At 39.6% G+C, this 21,580-nt stretch overlaps 1 protein-coding gene across 5 annotated transcripts in view; it reads left to right on the top strand.

The window, feature by feature from the left end:
• Positions 1 to 21,580, top strand: part of TRPM3 (transient receptor potential cation channel subfamily M member 3) — a 412,959-nt gene that overhangs the window by 247,944 nt on the left and 143,435 nt on the right. For all 5 annotated transcript variants that reach the window (XM_043514673.1, XM_043514672.1, XM_043514674.1 and 2 more), the window contains exon 6: positions 6,647 to 6,818. In XM_043514673.1, coding sequence (XP_043370608.1) covers positions 6,647 to 6,818 — 172 coding nt within the window. The remainder of the gene's footprint in view (positions 1 to 6,646; positions 6,819 to 21,580) is intronic.

Genomic DNA, 21,580 nt, shown 5'->3' on the forward strand with positions numbered 1-21,580 from the left:
CTAACAAGCCCTGGCCTGACAGGCATGAGCATGAGGTAGGAGGGGCACATTAGCAGTGAGGTTACAGCAATGTAGCACTGCAAAGATTTGGGGCACTAACACATCCAGGGCTATCTAAATTACACCAGGAACTACTCCAGTCCCCAGAGTAGCCCAGGATCAGGAGGGCGGAAAGGTGGCTTAAAGCTACTTTTGCATGCCTCCCACCCCATGCTTCACTTAGAGCTGTGCCACTAATTGTAAACTATTGAAACTCACTCATTTTATCTTGGAATGCAACAAGTTTGGGCTAGATGATATACCCTTCCCTGGTATGTGTAGATACCTAATGTACAGTGTTGTTGTAGCCATGTCGGTTCCAGAATATTAGAGAAACAAAGTGGATGAGGGAATATCTTTTATTGGACCAACTTCTGTTTGTGAGAGAGGCAAGCTTTCAAGCTACACATCATTTTCCCATGTGAGTTCATTCAAGACAAAAACACCATATGACCTGTGGGTGAACACTTTTCACAAAGCGATCATTCTATATCCTCATTCTCAAAGGAAACCTGCACAACACTTTCAAAAGATGAGCCTGGGATTTTAAATTCATAGCTTTGCTAGACACTAAAAATCATGGTCTTAATAAAGACACTGAATGTATAACTCGTTACTACAATCTGTAACCCACTAGGCCCACTTTTTGTCCTATGACTACAGAGGTGATAATGGGACACTTCACCTGGAATGGTCCCTTAGAATGCATGCTAACTACTTATGCTAAACTATCTGTTTGATCTTGTATTTAGCTGTAACACCCTCAATACCTTTTCCCCACCTAAAGAAGAGCTCTGTGTAACTCAGTGGTTCTCAAACTTTTGTACTGGTGATCCCTTTCACATAGCTAGCCCGTGTGTGAGACACCCCCCTTATACATTAAAATCACTTTTTTACATATTTAACACAATTATAAATGCTGGCGGCAAAGCGGGGTTTGGGGTAGAGGCGGACAGCTTGCGACCCCCCATTTAATAACCTCATGACCCCCTGAGGGGTCCCAACCCCCAGTTTGAGAACCTCTGGTGTAACTCAAAAAGTATGTCTCTCACCAACAGAAGTTGGTCCAATAACTCAACTTAACTCTGCCATAAAGACAAAGCCTATCAAAAGGTTTTATTTCATTTTCGTAATACTATTTTTTAACTTGCCCAGGAAACATGAAGGACTGGAAAGAACAAAACAAATGGAAATCAGTAAGGATGATAAATTGAAACTTTGTGGTCTTGCTGCAGAGCTGTGCTTCCCCAAGGAATACTCGCAGAGCATGGAGTTTTGCTGTCTTCATGTAGAATTTTTCTTAACCTTCAAAGAGGATTGGAGTATCACTGTGTAGTCTCTGATCTTTATTGTAACAAGAAGTATCACAGATAGTGAACAGGTTTCAGAGGGGTAGCTGTGTTAGTCTGTATCAGCAAAAACAACAAGGAGTCCTTGTGGCACCTTAGAGACAAACAAATTTATTTGGGCATAAGCTTTCATGGGCTATAACCCACTTCATCAGAGGCATGGAGTGAAAAATACAGTAGGCAGGTACAAATATACAGCACATGAAAAGATGGGAGTTATCTTACCAAGTGTGTGTGGGGGTCAGTGCTAATGAGGCCAATTCAGTCAGGGTGGATGTGGTCCATTCCCAACAGTTGACAAGAAGGGGTGAGTATCAACAGAGGGAAAATTACTTTTTGTAGTGATCCAGCCACTCCCAGTCTTTATTCAGGCCTAATTTGATGGTGTCAAATTAATTCCAGTTCTGCAGTTTCTCGTTGAAGTCTGTTTTTGAAGATTTTTTTGTTGATGAATGGCCATTTTTAAGTCTGTTGTTGAGTGTCCAGGGAGACTGAAGTGCTCTCCTACTGGTTTTTTGAATGTTGCAATTCTTGTTGTCAGATTTGTCCATTTATTCTTTTACATAGCGACTGTTCAGTTTGGTCAATGTACATGGCAGAGGGGCATTGCTAGCACATGATGGCATAGATCACATTGGTAGATGTGCAGGTGAACGAGCACATGATGGTGTGGCTGATGTGGTTAGGTCCTATAATGCTGTCCCTTGAATAGATATGTGGACAGAGTTGGCAACGGGCTTTGTTGCAAGGATAGGTTCCTGGGTTGTGTGATGTGTAGTTGCTGGTGAGTATTTGCTTCAGGTTTGGGAGCTGTCTCTAAGCGAGGACTGGCCTGTCTCTGAAGATCTAGTGAGTGAGGGATTGTCCTCCAGGATAGGTTTTGCTCTCTATAAATATATCAGAGGGATAAACACAGGAGAGGGAGAGGAATTCTTTAAGCTCAGCACCAATGTGGACACAAGAACAAATGGGTATAAACTGGCCACCAGGAAGTTTAGACTTGAAATCAGACAAAGGTTTTTAACCATGAGAGGAGTGAAGTTTTGGAATAGCCTTCCAAGGGAAGCAGTGGGGGCAAAAGATCTATCTGGTTTCAAGATTCTACTCAATAAGTTCATGGAGGAGATGGTATGATGGGATAATGGGATTTTGGTAAGTAATTGATCTTTAAATATTCAGGGTAAATAGGCCAAATCCCCTGAGATGAGACATTAGATGGATGGGATCTGAGTTACCCAGGAAGAATTTTCTGTAGTATCTGGTGGTGAATCTTGCCCATATGCTCAGGGTTTAGCTGATTGCCATATTTGGGGTCGGGAAGGAATTTTCCTCCAGGGCAGATTGGAGAGGCCCTGGAGGTTTTTCACCTTCCTCTGTAGCATGGGGCATGGTTGACTTGAGGGAGGCTTCTCTGTTCCTTGAAGTCTTTGAACCATGATTTAAGGACTTCAATAGCTCAGACATAGGTGAGGTTTTTCATAGGAGTGGGTGGGTGAGATTCTGTGGCCTGCACTGTGCAGGAGGTCGGACTAGATGATCAGAATGGTCCCTTCTGACCTTAGTATCTATGAATCCTTGATGATGCCTGGAGAGGTTTTAGTTAGGGGCTGTAGGTGATGGCTAATGGCGTTCTGTTACTTTCTTTGTTGGGCCTGTCCTGTAGTAGGTGACTACTGGGTAGCCTTCTGGCTGTCAATTTGTTTCTTCAGTTCCCCAAGTGAGTATTGTAGTTTTCAGAATGCTTGATAGAGATCCTCTAGGTGTTTGTCTCTGTCTGAGGGATTGGAGCAAATGCGGTTGTATCTTAGGGCTTGGCTATAGACAGTGGATCGTGTGATGCGGTCTGGATGAAAGCTGGAGGCATGTAGGCAAGTATAGCTGTCAGTAGGTTTCCAGTATAGGGTGGTGTTTATGTGACCATCACTTATTTGCACTGTATTGTCCAGGAAGTGGATCTCTTGTGTGGACTGGTCCAGGCTGAGGTTGTTTTTTTCTGGAAGATCACCAATGGATTGTAGTTTCCTCAGGAAGTCAGTGGTGTCTCGACGATAGCTGGGAGTGCTGATAGCATAGGGCCTGAGGAGAGAGTCCACATAGCCAGATAGTGAACTAACTGCTCATACTTTGTGCAATCTCACTGTAAGGGATCTCCTTATTTACTCTTTTCTTATTTTGATTAATATTATGGTTCCAGTCCTTGTGTATCCAGATCTTTTGGTTTAACAGCAGACATGAAACCAGAACATTTCCTTCTCATCTGCATCTAAGCAGCTTTACTGAATCTGTACAGTGCTATACCCAGACCACCTTTTGAACTGCAACTCATTATCCCTCTATGTCAGACCATTACTATCTGAAGATGCTTAACAGTTGCAGAAATCATTGCATCTTCTTTTGAGGTGCAAAGTAGAGGTCTGAGCAGCAAAATTTCATTTGCCAGTGGGATGAATTTTTCCCTTCTTTATAATCATGCAGTAGGTAGGCAAACTTCTTGCCCCTCTTCTCAGAATTACTGTACTTTCTTTGCCCTAATTTGCTGGTATATAGCTCATGAGATACTGCTGCAAGACAGCAGATAATAGTAACCAAACTCTGTAAGGTTTCTTTGGTTTGAGGCAAAGGATGCATGGTCACTTTACTAATATAAGAAAAACTAGCTGATGAGTCTATTTTAACAAAGCATTAGTATTTATTAACATTTACTCTTCTGTGGAATAAATGCTATATGACTGAGGTGATAAAAAGGAAAAAATATAAAAAACTACAGCCAAAATCAATCTCCTATTCCAGTACAGGAAGGAACTGCACGACATTGGCAAGCCACCCTCCTGGTCTTTTCCCTCTCCCTGGCAAATGCCTAACTGAATACTGCTCTGTGTGATACTTTATAACAATTACAGATGTCTGTAGGCTTTCATTTGTCTTCAGAGGACTAACAAAAGTACTGTAAGCACTGGCATTTTAAGAACATAAAAAGAGCCCTTTGGCCAGGAAATTTCAATCAAGTGCTATTCTTTATAAAACTCTACTTTTCCATCATAAATCTTTTTCAATAACAAGAGAAAGGGGATCTTCAGATTCTTTCTTAACACTTGTCTACATGGAGAAGCTATTGCAAAATAAACTAGGGTGTGAATTTAAAATACAGTAGCTATTCCACACTAGGTCCCCATGTGGACAGTTCTTCTATACTGAGTGCCTTTTTGTGGATTAGCTTAATCCACTTCCAAAATGGAAATTTAACTGCAAAAAGGTACTCTTTGTGTGGAATAAGTATGCCCACTTCAGGAGCTAGTGTGGAGTAACAATTGCCTGGCTATTTCCCCAGGTAGACAAGCCCTTAGTTAATAGCAGACTTTTGCTGGCCATAGGTGTCCTAGATGCAGCACAGAAAACACACTGAAGACAAGCCCTCATCCCAAGAGCTCACCAGCTATTGTTATCCACCATGTCTTACACTATTATTTGACAGGTTTCAGAGTAGCAGCTGTGTTAGTCTGTATTCGCAAAAAGAAAAGGAGTACTTGTGGCACCTTAGAGACCAACAAATTTATTTGAGCATAAGCTTTCGTGAGCTACAGCTCACTTCATTGGATGCATTCAGTGAAAAATACAGTGGGGAGATTTATATACACACACAGAGAACATGAAACATTGGGTTTTATCATACACACTGTAAGGAGAGTGATCACTTAAGATGAACCAGGATGGGGGAGAAGGAGGAAAACCTTTCATAGTGACAAGCAAGGTGGGCCATTTCCAGCAGTTAACAAGAACGTCTAGGAACAGTGGGAGCGGGGGTGGGGGGAGAAATAACATGGGGAAATAGTTTTACTTTGTGTAATGACTCATCCGCTCCCAGTCTCTATTCAAGCCTAAGTTAATTGTATCCAGTTTTCAAATTAATTCCAATTCAGCAGTCTCTTGCTGGAGTCTGTTTTTGGAGTTTTTTTGTTGAAGGATAGCCACTCTCAGGTCTGTAATCGAGTGACCGGAGAGAGTGAAGTGTTCTCCGACTGGTTTTTGAACGTTATAATTCTTGACGTCTGATTTGTGTCCATTTATTCTTTTACGTAGAGACTGTCCAGTTTGACCAATGTACATGGCAGAGGGGCATTGCTGGCCCATGATGGCATATATCGCAGGTGAAGGAGCCTCTGATAGTGATAGTGGCCACTGGATAAAATTAACTTAGGCTTGAATAGAGACTGGGAGTAGATGACTCATTACACAAAGTAAAACTATTTCCCCATGTTATTTCTCCCCCCCCACCCCGCCTCCCGCTGTTCCTAGACGTTCTTGTTAACTGCTAGAAATGGCCCACCTTGCTTGTCACCATGAAAGGTTTTCCTCCTTCCCCCCCCCTCCTGCTGGTGATGGCTCATCTTAAGTGATCACTCTCCTTACAGTGTGTATGATAAAAACCCATTGTTTCATGTTCTCTGTGTGTGTGTATATAAATCTCCCCACTGTATTTTCCACCGAATGCATCTGATGAAGTGAGCTGTAGCTCATGAAAGCTTATGCTCAAATAAATTTGTTAGTCTCTAAGGTGCCACAAGTACTCGTTTATTATTATTTGATTGTCCCTCCTATTGCAATGTATCATGTCACATTAATACAGCAATAAGTCATGCCGGACAGCATTATCTTTTAAAATGATAAATAATCTACCATCAAAGTTGTACGTTATCCATTAAATTGAATTTTTTCCAAATATTTTCCTTTTTCTATACAGCTGAATAATTGTACACTTGTTTAAAGTACAGCACTAGTGGAATAACTAGGTTACTTGTGGTATAATTTGCAAGATTGTATATATTAAATATTATCTTGATTGATTGACCTGGGATGACACAGATTACATGGCTACAAATATTCTTCTTCTGAGGGTGAAATTCACCAATGTGCAGAGGCTCTAAAATTCTTTAAGGTGACTGAAAAGTAACTGTATTTAGACTACCAGTCCCATTGAAAGAGAATATCCTAGATTTCTTTTTAACAGTGGTAGCCTTAGTTAGTCAATATTTACCAAAAGATACCACACCATCATAAGTGCCACGTTATTTCCTATGTGATGTATACATGGAAACTGCAACATCTCAAATATCATAAAGTAGTAACTATTGGCAAACAATTACTTTTTAATTGTGACCTATCTACAACTCTGCATAAATATTTTGTACCTCATGATTTACTTTAATCAGAGGGTGTTTACCGTCTTGTTGTATTAAGCGTTTTCTGTCTCTATAATGCAGGTGGTCCGACCATACCAGACAATGTCCAATCCTATGAGTAAACTGACAGTACTCAATAGTATGCACTCCCATTTTATTCTGGCTGACAATGGGACTACCGGCAAATATGGGGCAGAAGTGAAACTTCGTAGACAGCTGGAAAAGCACATCTCACTTCAGAAGATAAACACAAGTGAGTAACATCTTTTATCTATTATTGTATAAATTACGATTATAGGAAGGACGCTGAGAATCTATGTAGTTCATCTACAAAGGGCATAGGATTTTTTAGTAACATAGTAAACATGAGTTATTGTATGTTAAAGTAAACAAAAATCACATTTTAGGTGCACAAATGTACAAGTAGAGTCAAATAACATAGGTTGAATTAGTTTTTGGTAGTTTATGACCATAGTGGCCAAAGCTATTAGGGTTCATTCCATGGCAAAGTTAGAATGAATCCAAAAATTTTCTGTCATGGTACTTATATTTCTATATCCTTTAGACAACAATGCAGTTCTTCCAAAGACAAAATCAAAACTAAGAAAACGTAGGAAAATGTTCCATTTAGCAACCAGGGAAGAAAACCATTTGAATAGCAATTGAATCCACAGCCTCTTTGCTGAGAACTTTCAACAAAGGTGCATTTTAGAGTCAACTGTGGTGGCAGTTTTTATGATATGGATACCTGAAACTGGAATGACACCACAAAACTCATTTAACCAAACAGCCATTACATGGTAATAGAGTGTGTTGACAATTTTTTGAGGCATCGTATTTTCATTAAAAAATGGCCCATTTGTCAAAACTTGAAACGGTTTGCAAAACAGAATTGGGTTCAACAAATTTCCCAACTCAAAAAAATGCCAAGAAAAAATTTCAAAATTGTCAAAATGTTTTATTTTGTAATTTTCTAAATAAAAAATTATGAAATTTAAAATGATTAGCCTGAAAAAAGGTTTCAATTTCTATCTGTTTTAAAATAAGTGTTTTGGTTGACACCCCAAAAAATTTAAAAATCTTTTTCATTTCATTAATATTTTTGTGATTTTGACATTTCATGGGACAGGATAACCATTTCCTGCCCAACTCTAAATTGTAGTGACTTTCATACATTATCAATTGGTGCTGAATTCAAACCCCAGCCACTTTGGGGTGAAGGCCTCTATATCAAGAGAACCTTCCATGTTAAAGTTGAAATTCTTGTACATTTATAGGGACATTACAAACTAGATAACAAATGTTATTTAGCAGTTCAACATAGCAACTTATGAAGAGTGAAGTATGCCTCGAAGCTTCCAACTTCACCGCAAGATCCAACTGTTTTCATGCCAAAAAAGCCAAAATGGGAAGTATTTTCTATATTATTGCTGTTTCCAGGCTTACGATTTTCATCCATCAGTGGGCGTCCCTCTCCTTCTGAGGGGGCAGTATGTACGTATCCTCAGCAAAAAGGCACAATATGATCTAAACTTAAGTTAACAAACAGCAAAGCATCATGTTCAACAATGGTACAAATAATGTAATCTGACTATATCAAGCTGTGGCATAAATAATTACTTTGAGGACTTTTGAGGAGATTCAGTCTGTAGTACAACAATCACATGTTAGGGAATCTTCATGTAAAAATGACTTTATTGGAATTGTTGATCCCTTTTCACTTAGATATTTACCTTAGCTTGCTTTAGGCAAAAGAATAAATTTACTGAAAGGCATTATTAGTATAGATGAATTAACCTTAAAAGCTTCGGACGTTCAAGTCAGGTACTTACCTGACTGTTACTAGAATCTCCTAAACTAAGGAGGACCTCTCTCCTTGACCCCCTGCTGGAGCCAGCCCATCCAAAACTATGTAACCCTTCCTCCCTCCTCTTCCATTCTTGTCCACACATTGGCTGATCTTCCATTGTGCCCTCTCCCTGTGACTGTTACCCCTCAGTTGATCTTCCATTCTATATCTATTTCATATATACACCTTCATATACCTCTGTCTTCATATACACACACCTTTAAAGATAAAATATAAAGATGACTTGGCACTGGAACATCTACTTGAACTTTCAGCTCTGACTCATAATGCAATTCGGAGCACACCAAACTCTGCTGCCAGCCAGATTATGCAAGGTTTCAAAGTGGAAGCGTCAGAGCCTCAAATAAAAACATTTTGGCCTCACAACGTATCTTCAGTGTTAGGGGGATCCAAAAGCCAAAAGAGGAGGTGTTAAGGAGACAGAAAATTGGGAAGAATTGGTGGATGGGAAGGCTGCTTAGTGGGAGTTCACGGGTCATGGTGCAATGAAATCAGGAAAGTTGGTGGCTTTAAAAGAGGAGATATAGGACTTGGAAATAACCTTCAGCCAAACAAAACAAAACATAATGTACTTGAATTTGTTTCAAAAAGAATTCTGAGGTTTGCCAAGCCTAATTATTAAGGTTACCATATGGATGAGATTAAAATAAAGAACACCTGCACAATTGGGTCAGTCAAACAGATGGCTGCTCTCTGCTGCCTTTCCCTTATACTTCTAGCAGAAAAAGCAGAATAGTGGATATCCTTGCTGCTTGTCCCAGAATCCATAGTGGCACTGCTATGAAGGGACTTAAATCTGAACTAGAGTGTGCGCAATTGTGCATGTATGCCCATATTTACAGTTTTAAATAATCAGCAGCCTGAAGTGGAAAATGCCCCTTAACAGTATCAGGCTCCAGTCCTCAGAGACAGAAAAGTCAGAAAAGACCTAATCACAAATCCAAAGAGCAAAGGGCTAGGCAACAGCACAGATTCAGGAACTAATGAACAGTTGGTAACCTGTCTCATCCACAGATAGCAGGATTGTCGTTTTATTCAAAACATGTTATAAAAACGCTTGACCTTTCCCATCCCATACAAGTTCTACATTTTGCTTTCTTTAAAATTATCTTTATGTTGATTCTAGGTCATTTTTCAATGTATTGAACAATATTTTAGAGGCTCATTATTGTAGACCCCATCTAAACAAAGGCTTTTAGGTCGCATGACCTCCAAAATTAGCTGAAAACTAGATCATACACAAATATATTAGCCAAGTCAAAGCGAGTAGAAATGAGTCGTCTTATTCAAATGTAAGAATAGAGGAGGACTCCAAGTGTGCCAGATAATTCTGAAAATATAAATTAGTTCTCTCATTAAAGTGACATTATTCTTGGTCACTCATCAGTGGCTAATATGCCTGAATTGAACGTAGAGCACTGTGCTTCGTTTAGGTTCTGCATAAATGTATGAAGCACCATTAAGGAAATATCCTCAAGGAATATTTTCTTTGGAAATCAGTAATTAGTACTGTTCCTGAGATTTAGAAAGCTTTGTCCACCACCTCAACCTTCCCCTCACCCCACTTCTTACCTCCCTAATTGCCTCAATTCTGGATTTCAGTATTTGGCTCCATTAATGGTTTAAAAATTAGAATAATATTTTCAGACATGGGGAAAGTTATCCAAAGTTGGTTTCTTTTGTTCTGCAGCTTATGGCCCAGCACTCAGGGTCGTATACTAGCTATGTCAAAGTGAATTGTGCATGGAGTCAGGGATCAATATATGAGCCTGAAAATGTGCTTAGAGCAAATCTTCCCCCCTCCTTCCTCCCATTCCCCCCTCCATGAGTGAAAAAATAATTTTAAACTAAATTTTAAAATAATTTTAAAATAGCCAAGTTACCTGGTTCTGCACTGAGCAGATCTACCCTGAGGACAGTTGTCACTGGAGTCTATGAAAGTGGAGGCTACTGATCACCACTCCATACCTGAGAGCTGTGGAGCTCTTTCAGTAGGGAGACAAAGGGACTAGAACTGTGCCTTTATTGTTTTGGGGGAAAGTTGGAGGGATCGGTTGGACAGAAGGTGGGGAGGGGAGCTGTCTTCCTTCCCCTTGTCCATGCATCCCCCCGTTACTGGGAATAGGTTATTTTCATTCCTGATGGGCCCCATCTTCTCACAGACACAGATCCATTTTTGAAGCTGCCATCTAGGAACTCTCTCTCTCGGGACATGCTGAGGTATTGCATCTTCCCAGCTTCCAGTCAGTTGGAGAAGACCCACCCCACTTCCCTCTCTGTGCAGAGTTGGGAGGATATTGTGTATATTCATGGTTTCCTTGACCTCATCCTTGATTGTATATAGGTTGGTGATCACTCCATTCCTTAACCAGAGGAAAAGGGTTAAGACTGAGTTTGACCACTGCATGGCTGCCCCTGTGCAGAATCCTCTCCTCAGATTGAGTAGGTCTCTCTGAGCCCCCTGCTAAACTTATAACCTAGTCATACAGCATTACGAAGACAATTTGTCACAAAATAGAAGAGATGATTTATATCCAATTGAATAAAAACAGTATTTTTCCATTATATTTTAAGAACATTTTATAAATGGATTGTAAAATTATATTAGTAGCTTGCGTGAGAAATGTTTAGAGATCAAATTTCCCTACTCAAAGGGTAAAAGGCTTCATGGACCTATAACTAGAGTTCACTTATCTTCGAGCTGTGATGCTATGAGTAGACTATTTCTATAACAGAGCAAGCATTTAGGTTCCTTAACAGCCAGAACTAACACAGGCAAGTCAGACAGTTTCTAATTCAGTGTTGTTATCCATCATCACTACTACTTAACTGATTTCTGGTTCAGTGCTTCTAAAAATGCACTTAATGCTGAAATATCTCTCATTACAGTATATACATCACAGATGTTATCTGACTAAATAAAAATACTGCAAGTTTTGACTCCGAACATTTGGATAACCTATAGCGTGGGGGTTATTGCCAGGGGATAACATGGTACTGCTGCAGTTACGTTATGGCAAGCTAAATAGAAATGCTTGAGTTCCACTCCTTTGGAAATCAAGCCAGTGACTCCGGTGTGAAAATAAGGATTTAAGTGCTTAAAATATGCTGAGAAATATGGCTAACTCCACTATTCAACAGGTTGGAATTACATAGGCACTGGTACCTGAAATATATATCACTACTGAATGGAAGCTATCTTGATAACTACTCTTCTGAAATTCTCATGCATGCCTCTGTCTCCTCTTGGCTACTGTAATTCCATTTTTAAAATCCATCTAAATCTAAACTTTCAATGCTTCCTTTTGTTCATATGGAGGGTCACATCAGCCCCATCTTCCAAAATTTTAATAATTTCTTAACCATTTCAGAATCCATTATGAAATCTTCCCTCTAGTCTTCAATATCCTTTGTGGATTTTTTTTCCTTGTCTCTCCCTCACTTTGTCTCTCTCTCCAGCCCATCCCTCTCCAAATACCAGACCCACTCTTCTTTCACGTTTTCCTGTAGAAATATAACCTTCTAGCAAACAGACCTTCACCTTCGGAAATTGTCTCGCTGTGTCTTGATGTAGGTTCCGTTCCTGGTTCTGTCACAGACTTCATGTGGCAATTGGCAAGTCACTTAACCTCTCCATTCTTTAATTTCCCTATATGTAAAATTTAAATAATAATACTCATCCAAAGGGGTGTTTTGAGGCTTAATATGTTAATGTTTACAAAATACTTTGAGGCATTTGGATAGAAAACAAAGAAGTGCCAGATATTAACTTCTTATAATACATCAAGATCCACCTCTTCCCTGGTATATGATCCAACTTCCTCTTTGCTTAAGACAATAAAATCTCAGTAAATGAGCCCATTCTGCTTTTCTCATGCTTAGTTATTCTCCCCAACACTTGGGCATTTTACCTCTCCTCATCTTTGTCCTTCAACTTGTGTAGAAGCTACTGTACCTCTGTGATATGTTATAATCTGCTGTGAATAGTTGGCTTGTTTATATGTATTTGGCTGTGGAATATTGTGTGACATTTTAATGATGCTATCCAGAATAGTTTGTGTTGCATGAGAGAACATGGATCATATCTGAATGGTGGAGAGAAGTAGGTTTCAAAGGTGCCAGTTTAAAAAAAAACAAATTAGTTGAAACAGAAGGGTTAATTCTCTTCTCCCCCCCCCCATACGATTTTGTTAACAAGCATCAGATTAGAGATTGGTAAAAATTACGTGATCCTGCAGAAGTAAGAGCACAGCCAGGCCTTTGTTCCTGTGCTGGGAAAATATTAAGGGACAGCATGGAAGGAGAGTTCAGTCCATCATCTGATTCAAATGAACAGACAGTGGAGTGCAGTGAAGCATCTAATTACTTAAAACAGCCTATTGCAAATCATCCAATTATAACATTCCCAGACATTAATGAAGCATTTCTATTAAATACTGATGTCATATATTACTGATGGTGCATTACTACCTCAAGTTTCAAAATGGCATTGGAGATCTAGCTGCATGTATCAGTCATGCCTGAAAATTACTAAGTAGTGGTTGTAGACCTAAAAAAAAGTTATCGCCCACAGTGCATTAAAAATGTCAGGCACTAAATTATTCACATTTGCTATCGTCACAAATAATAAGTTTTCTATTGGTTTGCGATAACTATAAGTCTAACACAATGCAACTGGTAGGTGTTGTCCATAGACTGTTTAAGCTTTGTTGGGGAAAAAATCATCCCAATTGGTTGTCACTCTTTAGTGTACACATGTTGTTGCAGAAAGAAGTTCTCTGGCTAAGTAAAAGAACACTTCAGTAATACTCCATATTTTAAATAAATGTTACCCAATATTTACAAAGTCTCATGCCAGATATTCCTAGCTCTTTTTCCACCTCATATCTTTCTTGGCATATTTATTATTTATAATCACCATTGTTGTGATCTTATTGGTTACTTAAGTAGTGAGGTATTGCTATTGCTCCCTAGCTGGGTGGCTCTCAAACCCATCAAGAGTTTTCAAGATGGCTGCCGATCACCTCAAAATTGTATACAGTACTTTTCCTGTCCTTGAATGTTCTTGTGGGAAGGAAAGGGGAAAATTCATTCGTACAAGGGCCTGATCCTCAGACTATGTAAATATGTGGCAGAACTCCAGAAAATCTGTCCTACAGATATTTATGGGAAATGAATAAAAGGTGTTGTGACTACAGTAGGAGTAAAATTTCAGTTTTTATTTGAATGGATGTGCTTAAATATTTTGTCACCAGCTCTAGTTAGTATTCTTATTAACTGATACCCTCCCCTGGATTTCAGAACCTGGAAACATAGCACAGAAAAATGTATGTTTAATTATAGAATATCTTCACATACACAAGTATTCCAGCAAGCAGACAATTATTGTCCATGCTTTGAACATGCTCACATATATTTGCTTCTGGCAAGAAACTCAATATGGCAAGTATGGTGACAAGCCCATATACAATACCATTCTTACCAGCTATATTTCTTTTTACAGTTTAATATTTTTAAAATCTAAAAGGAACCCTTAGAAGCAGAAAGGGCATATAGATTTATGGAGCATGTCTTCATTTTGTATCCGTACCTATGAGAACTGAATAGTCACTTCAGCCTATCTTTTGTTTCCTGTGAGTGTAGTGTCTTATTTGGAAGCAAGAAAAAACTCCATATGAGCAGAGCATACATGGCAACTACAGTCATGGATAGTGTGTGTTAAACATCAGATCATTCAGGCATTTTGAGATGCAGTTTGCTATCCAATTCCACAGGTTGTGCTCAACAAAAGGGAAATGAGCATTTTCAATACCAAGTAATTGAGTTTTTATAATTGGAAAAGGCAAGTAAATATAACAAATATTCCAGCGCTGCATGAAAGCACCAACTCTGCCAATTTTGTGCTCTATTCTATCACCAAATGTTTGGACTTAATTCCCAAGGAACAGTTTTTATTTAGTTTTGCATTCAGTGTGCTTTATCAGAGGGATAATTAACTCATGGTTGCGATAAGTGCAGAAAAAGGGGCTTGTGAGACATTTGCAAATCTGATTTGTGGCCCTAAAGACTCTCCATTAGCTTTGGAAATGGATTTTAAAATCTTTGCTTACATTTACTTCATTTCCCTTTTCAGTATAAAGTGTAACTTTGGGGTGGGGGGCTTCACCTTCAAAAGAGGTGAAGAAGAAAAGGATATATAAATAAATATAAAGCCTGGGCCCTATTCTGGTTATAATAGAGAAAACAAACAAACAAAGCCACACATGTAGTTTTCTTTTATTAAAGTTCTTTGCTTTTAGTAAGAGTAGCTATTCTGTTTCTCTTCAGGAAAAGCTGATGGAGCATTTTATATCTGCTGGGAAAATAGATTTTTTTAAAAAATACCAAAAAGCTGAGCTCTGTTTAAAGTTTTTTTTTTATTTCTCCAGAAGTCTGTGAAATGCAATAAAAATAAGGAACCAAAGAAGCTAGTTAATACACTGGAAGATGTATTAGAAACAGTTGCATTAAGCTAGTGGAAATAAAATCAAAGCATGCTATATTCTGTGTGGGTTTTCCTAAAATCAATTAGAACATTTTAGTTAATTCATTTGTGTAGCAACTTTCACAAACCTAAATGTGCTTTGTGGAATTGGACAAAATGTTTCTGTTTTCAAAACCAGACTAGAGCAGTAGAATGGAAGAAGTCTAATTGTGTGTGATAGGTTCTTTAGCCATTTTCCCCAAGCAGGCAGACCAAGTGAGGAGACTTTGGAGAACATGCTCTGCAGTGCAGTTAATTATTTCACCAATTTCAGTATATGTGCAAAGAAGTCTGGGTCACACTCCTGAGCTAGCAGGCCAGACCCTCTAAAGGAAGAAGGGCCCCAGCGAATACACTCGATGCTCTCCCAGCTTGGTGTTCAATGTAAAAGATAGGACAGGTTCCTATCCAAGTGTTGCACTGTGGAGTTGCTAGGCATCATTGCCCCCATTTTTACAGAGGGTGAAAATGAAACAGAGAGATTAAATGACTTGTCCAAGTTCCCATGACAAATCATTGTCAGAATGAATGGAACCCCCGGGTCTCTTGAGTTCCAGTCTTGTGGTATAGCCACTGCACCATGCTGGCTTCTTTTAAAACTTGGCTGTTTTCAGATATTGTTGCTTCTGTAACACAGGCATAAGCGTCTCTTCAGGCTAGAGATGTCAACAAAATACAATCCAAATCTGAACTTTTCCTGAGAATAGGGTTGTTCCGATCCAGCTTTTATTTCGTCGCCTTATAAGATAGGAGTCAGACACAACATTCAGCTCCAATTCACAGTTTGAAGGTGTTCAGCTCCAAAGTTTTGATCTATATCTTTACTTCATACTATTCATGAGCTAAGTAACCAGGACTGTGTTGAGCAAGGGCATCAGTCTTTCTTGTTTAATAATTTATTCTGTATGTAGTACGGTAGTTTATTCCTCAACAGGCAGACTAAAGGAACTAAACAGCAAGGCTGGGGTGGTTCTGGTTGTGTGGAGAAGGGAATTCCAACAATGTAACATGTCTACAGTATCTATTCATGTGACCCGTGGACTTCCCTTTGTCATCCTATGCCTGAGAATATATGAAGGGGGCTGGGAAGGCAAAGGGACGTTCAACTGTCATCACTGGCATCTTTTTGACCATTGCACCATCATCAAATGCATTGGAATGCTCATTTACATCAGATTTTCCTTTCATATTCTGTGGAGCTCTTGATACATTTCCATATGTGTGTAGTTCGTTAGAGGTACGCACAGATTTATTTTTAACAAATGGACCTACTGTAAATTGGAGCTGTCTGAAATGTTCCCAACAAAACTCAGAACCATCTGAAATTGCCTGGTTTCGGGTTTCATTACAGCCTGGAAGCTCGGGCCATGGTCATCAGAGAATTCACCATGGTTTGTGAATCCGGCAGTGGGAGCTGATGACATATGAGAGGGGGTAGAGAAAATGGACTTGGAAAGGTGTATTCAGTCAGTGTACAATGCCAAGTAAAGATCATAGTGTATGCCAGTCAAAAGAGGGCAGGCATTGTCTACCATAACTACCCAGAGAAGCCTTCATCAGAACGTGGGTTCAACTTTGAGCAGAGACAGCCTGATTTATAGTTTTGACAGAGTGTACAAAATGTGTAGTTGTGCATTTGGTTATGAAACAAGGAGGAACTAAGTAATTTCAACTCTGTTGCTTTGAAATTTCAGGTTTGCTCAAAGTAACTTAATTAGTGGGCTACATTTTGTGACGGGGTTCAGTGTTAGAAGAACTATTGAGGGAAAACTAACTGAATTTTGCTCTGAAGTGGGAGTGAACATTCTTATTTTAATGAAAGGTATAGTCTTTGTCAAGCTCCTTTCAAAGTTCTGTCTCCTGAGCTCACAAATCTTCCCCTTTTGGTCAATAATTTAATTGTTCTGGTGGAAGATGATGGTAGCAGAAGGAGAGGCAATCTTTCAGGCTACTAGAGCCTATCCCATGGAGGGCTTTAAATATTGAGAGAGACCTTAGCTCAGTGGTTTGAGCATTGGCTTGCTAAACCCAGGGTTGTGAGTTCAATCCTTGAGGGGGCCATTTAGGGATTGGGGCAAAAATTGGGGATTGGTCCTGCTTTGAGCAGGGGGTTGGACTAGATGATCTCCTGAGGTCCCTTCCAACCCTGAGATTCTGTGATTCTACCTTGAAACTGGGCTCCGTATTCATTGGACATCCAGTGCAGAAAGCAGAACACTGGGCTGGAGCACTCACTGTGACCTTTGTTACTAAGCAGATTGATTATGTTTTATGTGTTTTTTCAGGATGTGAGACTTCATTCTTGAAAGACATAATGAGCTGTAGTATTCAAGCCTGGAAGTCATGGATGGTTGATCATTGTGGCCAGATCTGTGTCTCAGGAGGAGATACAATCTCCCTACTAGTCATAGTGGACTTTCTTTGTTGCCATAGGTATTTGGACTTTCAGTAGCCGTGAAGTGTCCTAAAGGAATTTAAGGTTATAGACCAACTTGACAATCTGTAGGGCAAATGCCCTCATTATGGAAGATGTTATGGAGGACTTGTTCAACAACTTGGTTCCTTCTTCCCACCAGCATTACCGCTGACTTTCCTGGGTTCAGCTCTAGGCAGTTGCTCTGCATCTAGGTCATAATCTGAACTGAGCATTGAGAAAGCTTGGGAAATGCTGTTTAATGTTGACATAAAGGTGTGTGTTATCTGTATGCTACCGGCATCACAACCCATGTGGTCCAAAATAGCTTCATATAGCCATTGTATAGTATCAGGCAAAGGATTGAGATTTGGGGGTTTCTAGAGGGCTCCAAAGATGGAAAAATGGTTTCCTATAATAACCTTTTAGATTTAATGAAGGACCTAAGCCATTTCAGGGTTTTCTCCTTGCAGCCTCTTTGAGGTGGTACAGGAATATCTGGTGGCAAGTGAATCAAACAGCACTGAGGCCCAACAGGATGAGTGTGGATGCATTTGCTTTTTCTGTGGACTGGTTTCTGTCTAAATCTGTTGCTCTATTTAAGGGTAATGTGAGAAGATCTTTTTTGCCATAGTCTCTCTCTAGAGAAAGAGGGAAAGGAGTTCATAATGTGTTGCTGCAGGGCAAAGGAGTTCAGAAAGTGAAAATTCCTGTCTCAAGCTTTTTGATTTCATGTTAGGTGTGGACTTTTGTTTCATATGATATAAATGCTGCCCCAAGGCGCACAAGAACATATTTACCTGTTTATTGTTTCTGTTAAAGTACCTTTCACTGTGGCATATGAGTACTGCACAAAATTAAAGAAAACAAATGCCCAGAACAAAAGAAGTGGTTTCAGAAGTCACAAAACACATTTATGCAGTCTATTTGTGTCAGCCTATTGAAGCATGCTGCTGAATATTGTACTAGTGTAACACTGACAGACCCCGGTTGTCAGCGGATAAACCAGGGATCTCTGGAGCGTAGTGCATGAGCCACTACAGCATGAGCTAAAAGCCATATTCTGTTAGCTAAGGCTGTAGAGCAGACTCATTCTCTCTGTCTCTGTCTGTCTCTGTCTCTCTCTCAGTGGTCTCAGCTCCACTAGATGGGACAGAACACCACACCCAGGAGGTGTGTGGGTTATACTAACTCCAGTGCTTTTATAGTGGTTGCATCCAATCCCCACTAATAAAGTAATTCAGGCCTAGTGGTTGGCCTACACAAGGAAAACATTATTACATCTGCTAACTAGAGCTGTACAAATATCTGCTGTTACAGTTCACAGGGATTAACTAGAACATTCAGATCGTATAAATCTTTCGCCTTTTACTAAAGATTTCAATTTGGGTTCCCATGGGTCCCATAGCCCCAAAGTTCTACCTTGAGTTTCAGGCTAGAAAAATCCCAAAATCCTAGTGTGACCAAGTTATGTTTGAGCTCAGACCAGGTTTGATCAAAAGACAGTCCATAATTGTAAAATCTTTGAAAAATGGGTGAACTTTTTGATTAACCTTGATTGATCTTTTCTCATGATAGCTAAGGGGGATTCTCCTTTAGTGCAAATGGGAAGGGGCAACTGGAGCAAAAGGTCCTGAATTCTAACCTCCTGTGTTGGATAAATGCTTAATGACTGACAAACATAACGGCTATATGAAGGCAGAAATAGATTTGTTATTCTGACACACATAAAATCACCGCAAAGATAAAGACCCAGATATGTTTTTTAAAAGAGAAGTCATTCTGGCATTTGCACATGCAAATTGCAACTGCCATGCACATTTTTATGATATTAAATATATTTATTTCACTTTTAAAGAAAATATGTACCCGCTTTATAATCTGGGTACTTTTAAATATATTACAGACTTATAAAAATTAACCTAAAACAGCCAACCTAAAAACCTAATACTTATTCTCCAGAGTCCGCCAAATCAAATGTGGATATCCAAAGATGCATTTGTAATGCAGTTACTACAACTGCATGACCCAATTTATTTATTTATGGAGGGAGAGATTAAAAGAAATGTCTCCTCCTGAACGTCACCTAATCTAGCATCAAATTGTTTACTATGTTATATTGCTGTATTTATGTCATTTCCCCTTCTGAGCCTCTGTAAACATTTATAACAGTGGTTTATTGATGACTCTTGTAGTTTTGTAGATCCACCATTTTCAGAGGGTAGTATTCTGTTTTATAAGAAAAAATAGTATATGTTAAAAGCAAACTCAGTTCTGCTTCTTCTCCCACTCTGCGTATTGCCTGGGGACTATACAAACCTGTTGTCAACAGCAGACTAAACTGCAGACAACATTGCAAGTAGCTTGCTCTACAGAGCAATATAGGTACTTGCTGCATACCTGAGAATACACACTTGGGTATATTAAAAGGCAGGAAGCAGCAGTACTGAGATTGGTCTGAAATGACTCTCTGATGGCACAGGAGAGTACATTCTCCCTGAGCTATGGGTATCAAAGTTCTGGAACAGTATGTGCAAAGGCAACTTCTGCATAGATTAACAGATAGACATTTAACTGAAATCAGCAATCTAGTGAACAGGTGATGCATCTGAAGAAGTGGGTTTTTTATCCACGAAAGCTTGTGCCCAAATAAATCTGTTAGTTTTTAAGGTACCACTGGACTCCCTGTTGTTTTTCTAGTGAACAGGAGTTTTGCGATGGAATTTACAAGTGAAGTGTGTGGGGGGGTGGGGCTACATACACTTAACATTCCTTAAACTTCTTTAATGTTAAGCCAAAAAAAACCCCCTGAAAAAACAAAACAACGAAGGAACGAGCTGCAGGAGTAAAGAGAGAATGCAGGCAGAAGTTCTGCAACAGAGTGGGGGCTACTCAATTTATTGCACCCAATGCAGTATGTATGATTACCTGCCCTTTGGGCAGGTGGCATATGTGTGCATTTGGTGCAAGGAGCTCCTGGCCCTCAAAGACTGTACATGGGCTTTGGAGACCAGGATGGCTGAGCTGGAGGAGCTAAGGGAGAGACAGAGGTACACAGATGAGATTTTCAGGGCACAGTAGAACAGTCCCACCCCTGGTCTGAAAGCCTCTGTGCTGTTGAGGAGGATGAAAGTTTCAGGGAAGGAGAACATCCAACTGGAGCAGAGAGAAACAATCCCACAGTTGGGACCCTCCTTCCAGATGATGATGTGGTATCCTCTCGCACTGCGGATACCTCTCCATGGGAGGGAACTCCAGTTATTAGGAAGAGACAGGTATTAGTGATGTGTGATTTGAGCATTAGAAATATAGATAGCTGGATATGTGATGACCGGAAGATCCGCATGGTGACATGCTGCTTGGTGCAATGGCTGTGGATCTCTTGAGACATATAGATACTTATGTGTAGTGATGGGGAGGAGCCGGTGGTCATGGTACATGTAGGTACCTTTAATGTTTCATAATGAAAGCAAAGAAAGCCTATTTAAAAATTCCTAAAGCAAGTGGATTAGATATTTAGTGCCAGATTTAGAGGCCTCAGGCTCCACTTGCGCGTGTTCTTTAAAATATCTAACACCTGGGAGCATATTAGTTGTAGGATTTCTACTTGCAAAAATCATTAGGGCCAATGGATTTTGCAGGTAGAAATGCTACTACTTACTTACATGGTCCCAAGTATTAGACTGTTAAAGGGTTAATTTAAATGTTAGTGTGCATACAACTGTTCATACCTGGACAGTGCAGGCAAAAGTATGTGTGTGCACCATTTTGTGCATACACAAGGAGAGACTGGGTAGAGAGGCCCAACTGAAAAGGTACCCCTTAATATCCTTTAAAGTACATTTGTAGAGTGAGTTTTCTTAAAATCAAAGATTGGTTTAACTGAAATATTTTCCTTTTACATAAAGTTTTATACAATGAGGTTCTTTGTTTAATGAACTCATTTATTCCAGAATTTCCTACCTTCCTGTGCTACTTTTACAGAGAATATTTAAGGTTGTTCCATCTAATAGTGAAACGTAACTCACCAGGATTTTTCAATAATATTAAGGAAACTTATTTTGGGACTTTAAGAACATAAGAACAGCCATAGTGGGTCAGACCAAAGTTCCATCTAGCCCAGTATCCTGTCTTCCAACAGTGGCCAATGCCAGGTGCCCCAGAGGGAATGAACAGAACAGGTAATCATCAAGAGATCCATCCCCTGTT

Source organism: Dermochelys coriacea, chromosome 5, assembly GCF_009764565.3.
Source record: "Dermochelys coriacea isolate rDerCor1 chromosome 5, rDerCor1.pri.v4, whole genome shotgun sequence".
Classification (NCBI taxonomy): Eukaryota; Metazoa; Chordata; order Testudines; family Dermochelyidae; genus Dermochelys; species Dermochelys coriacea.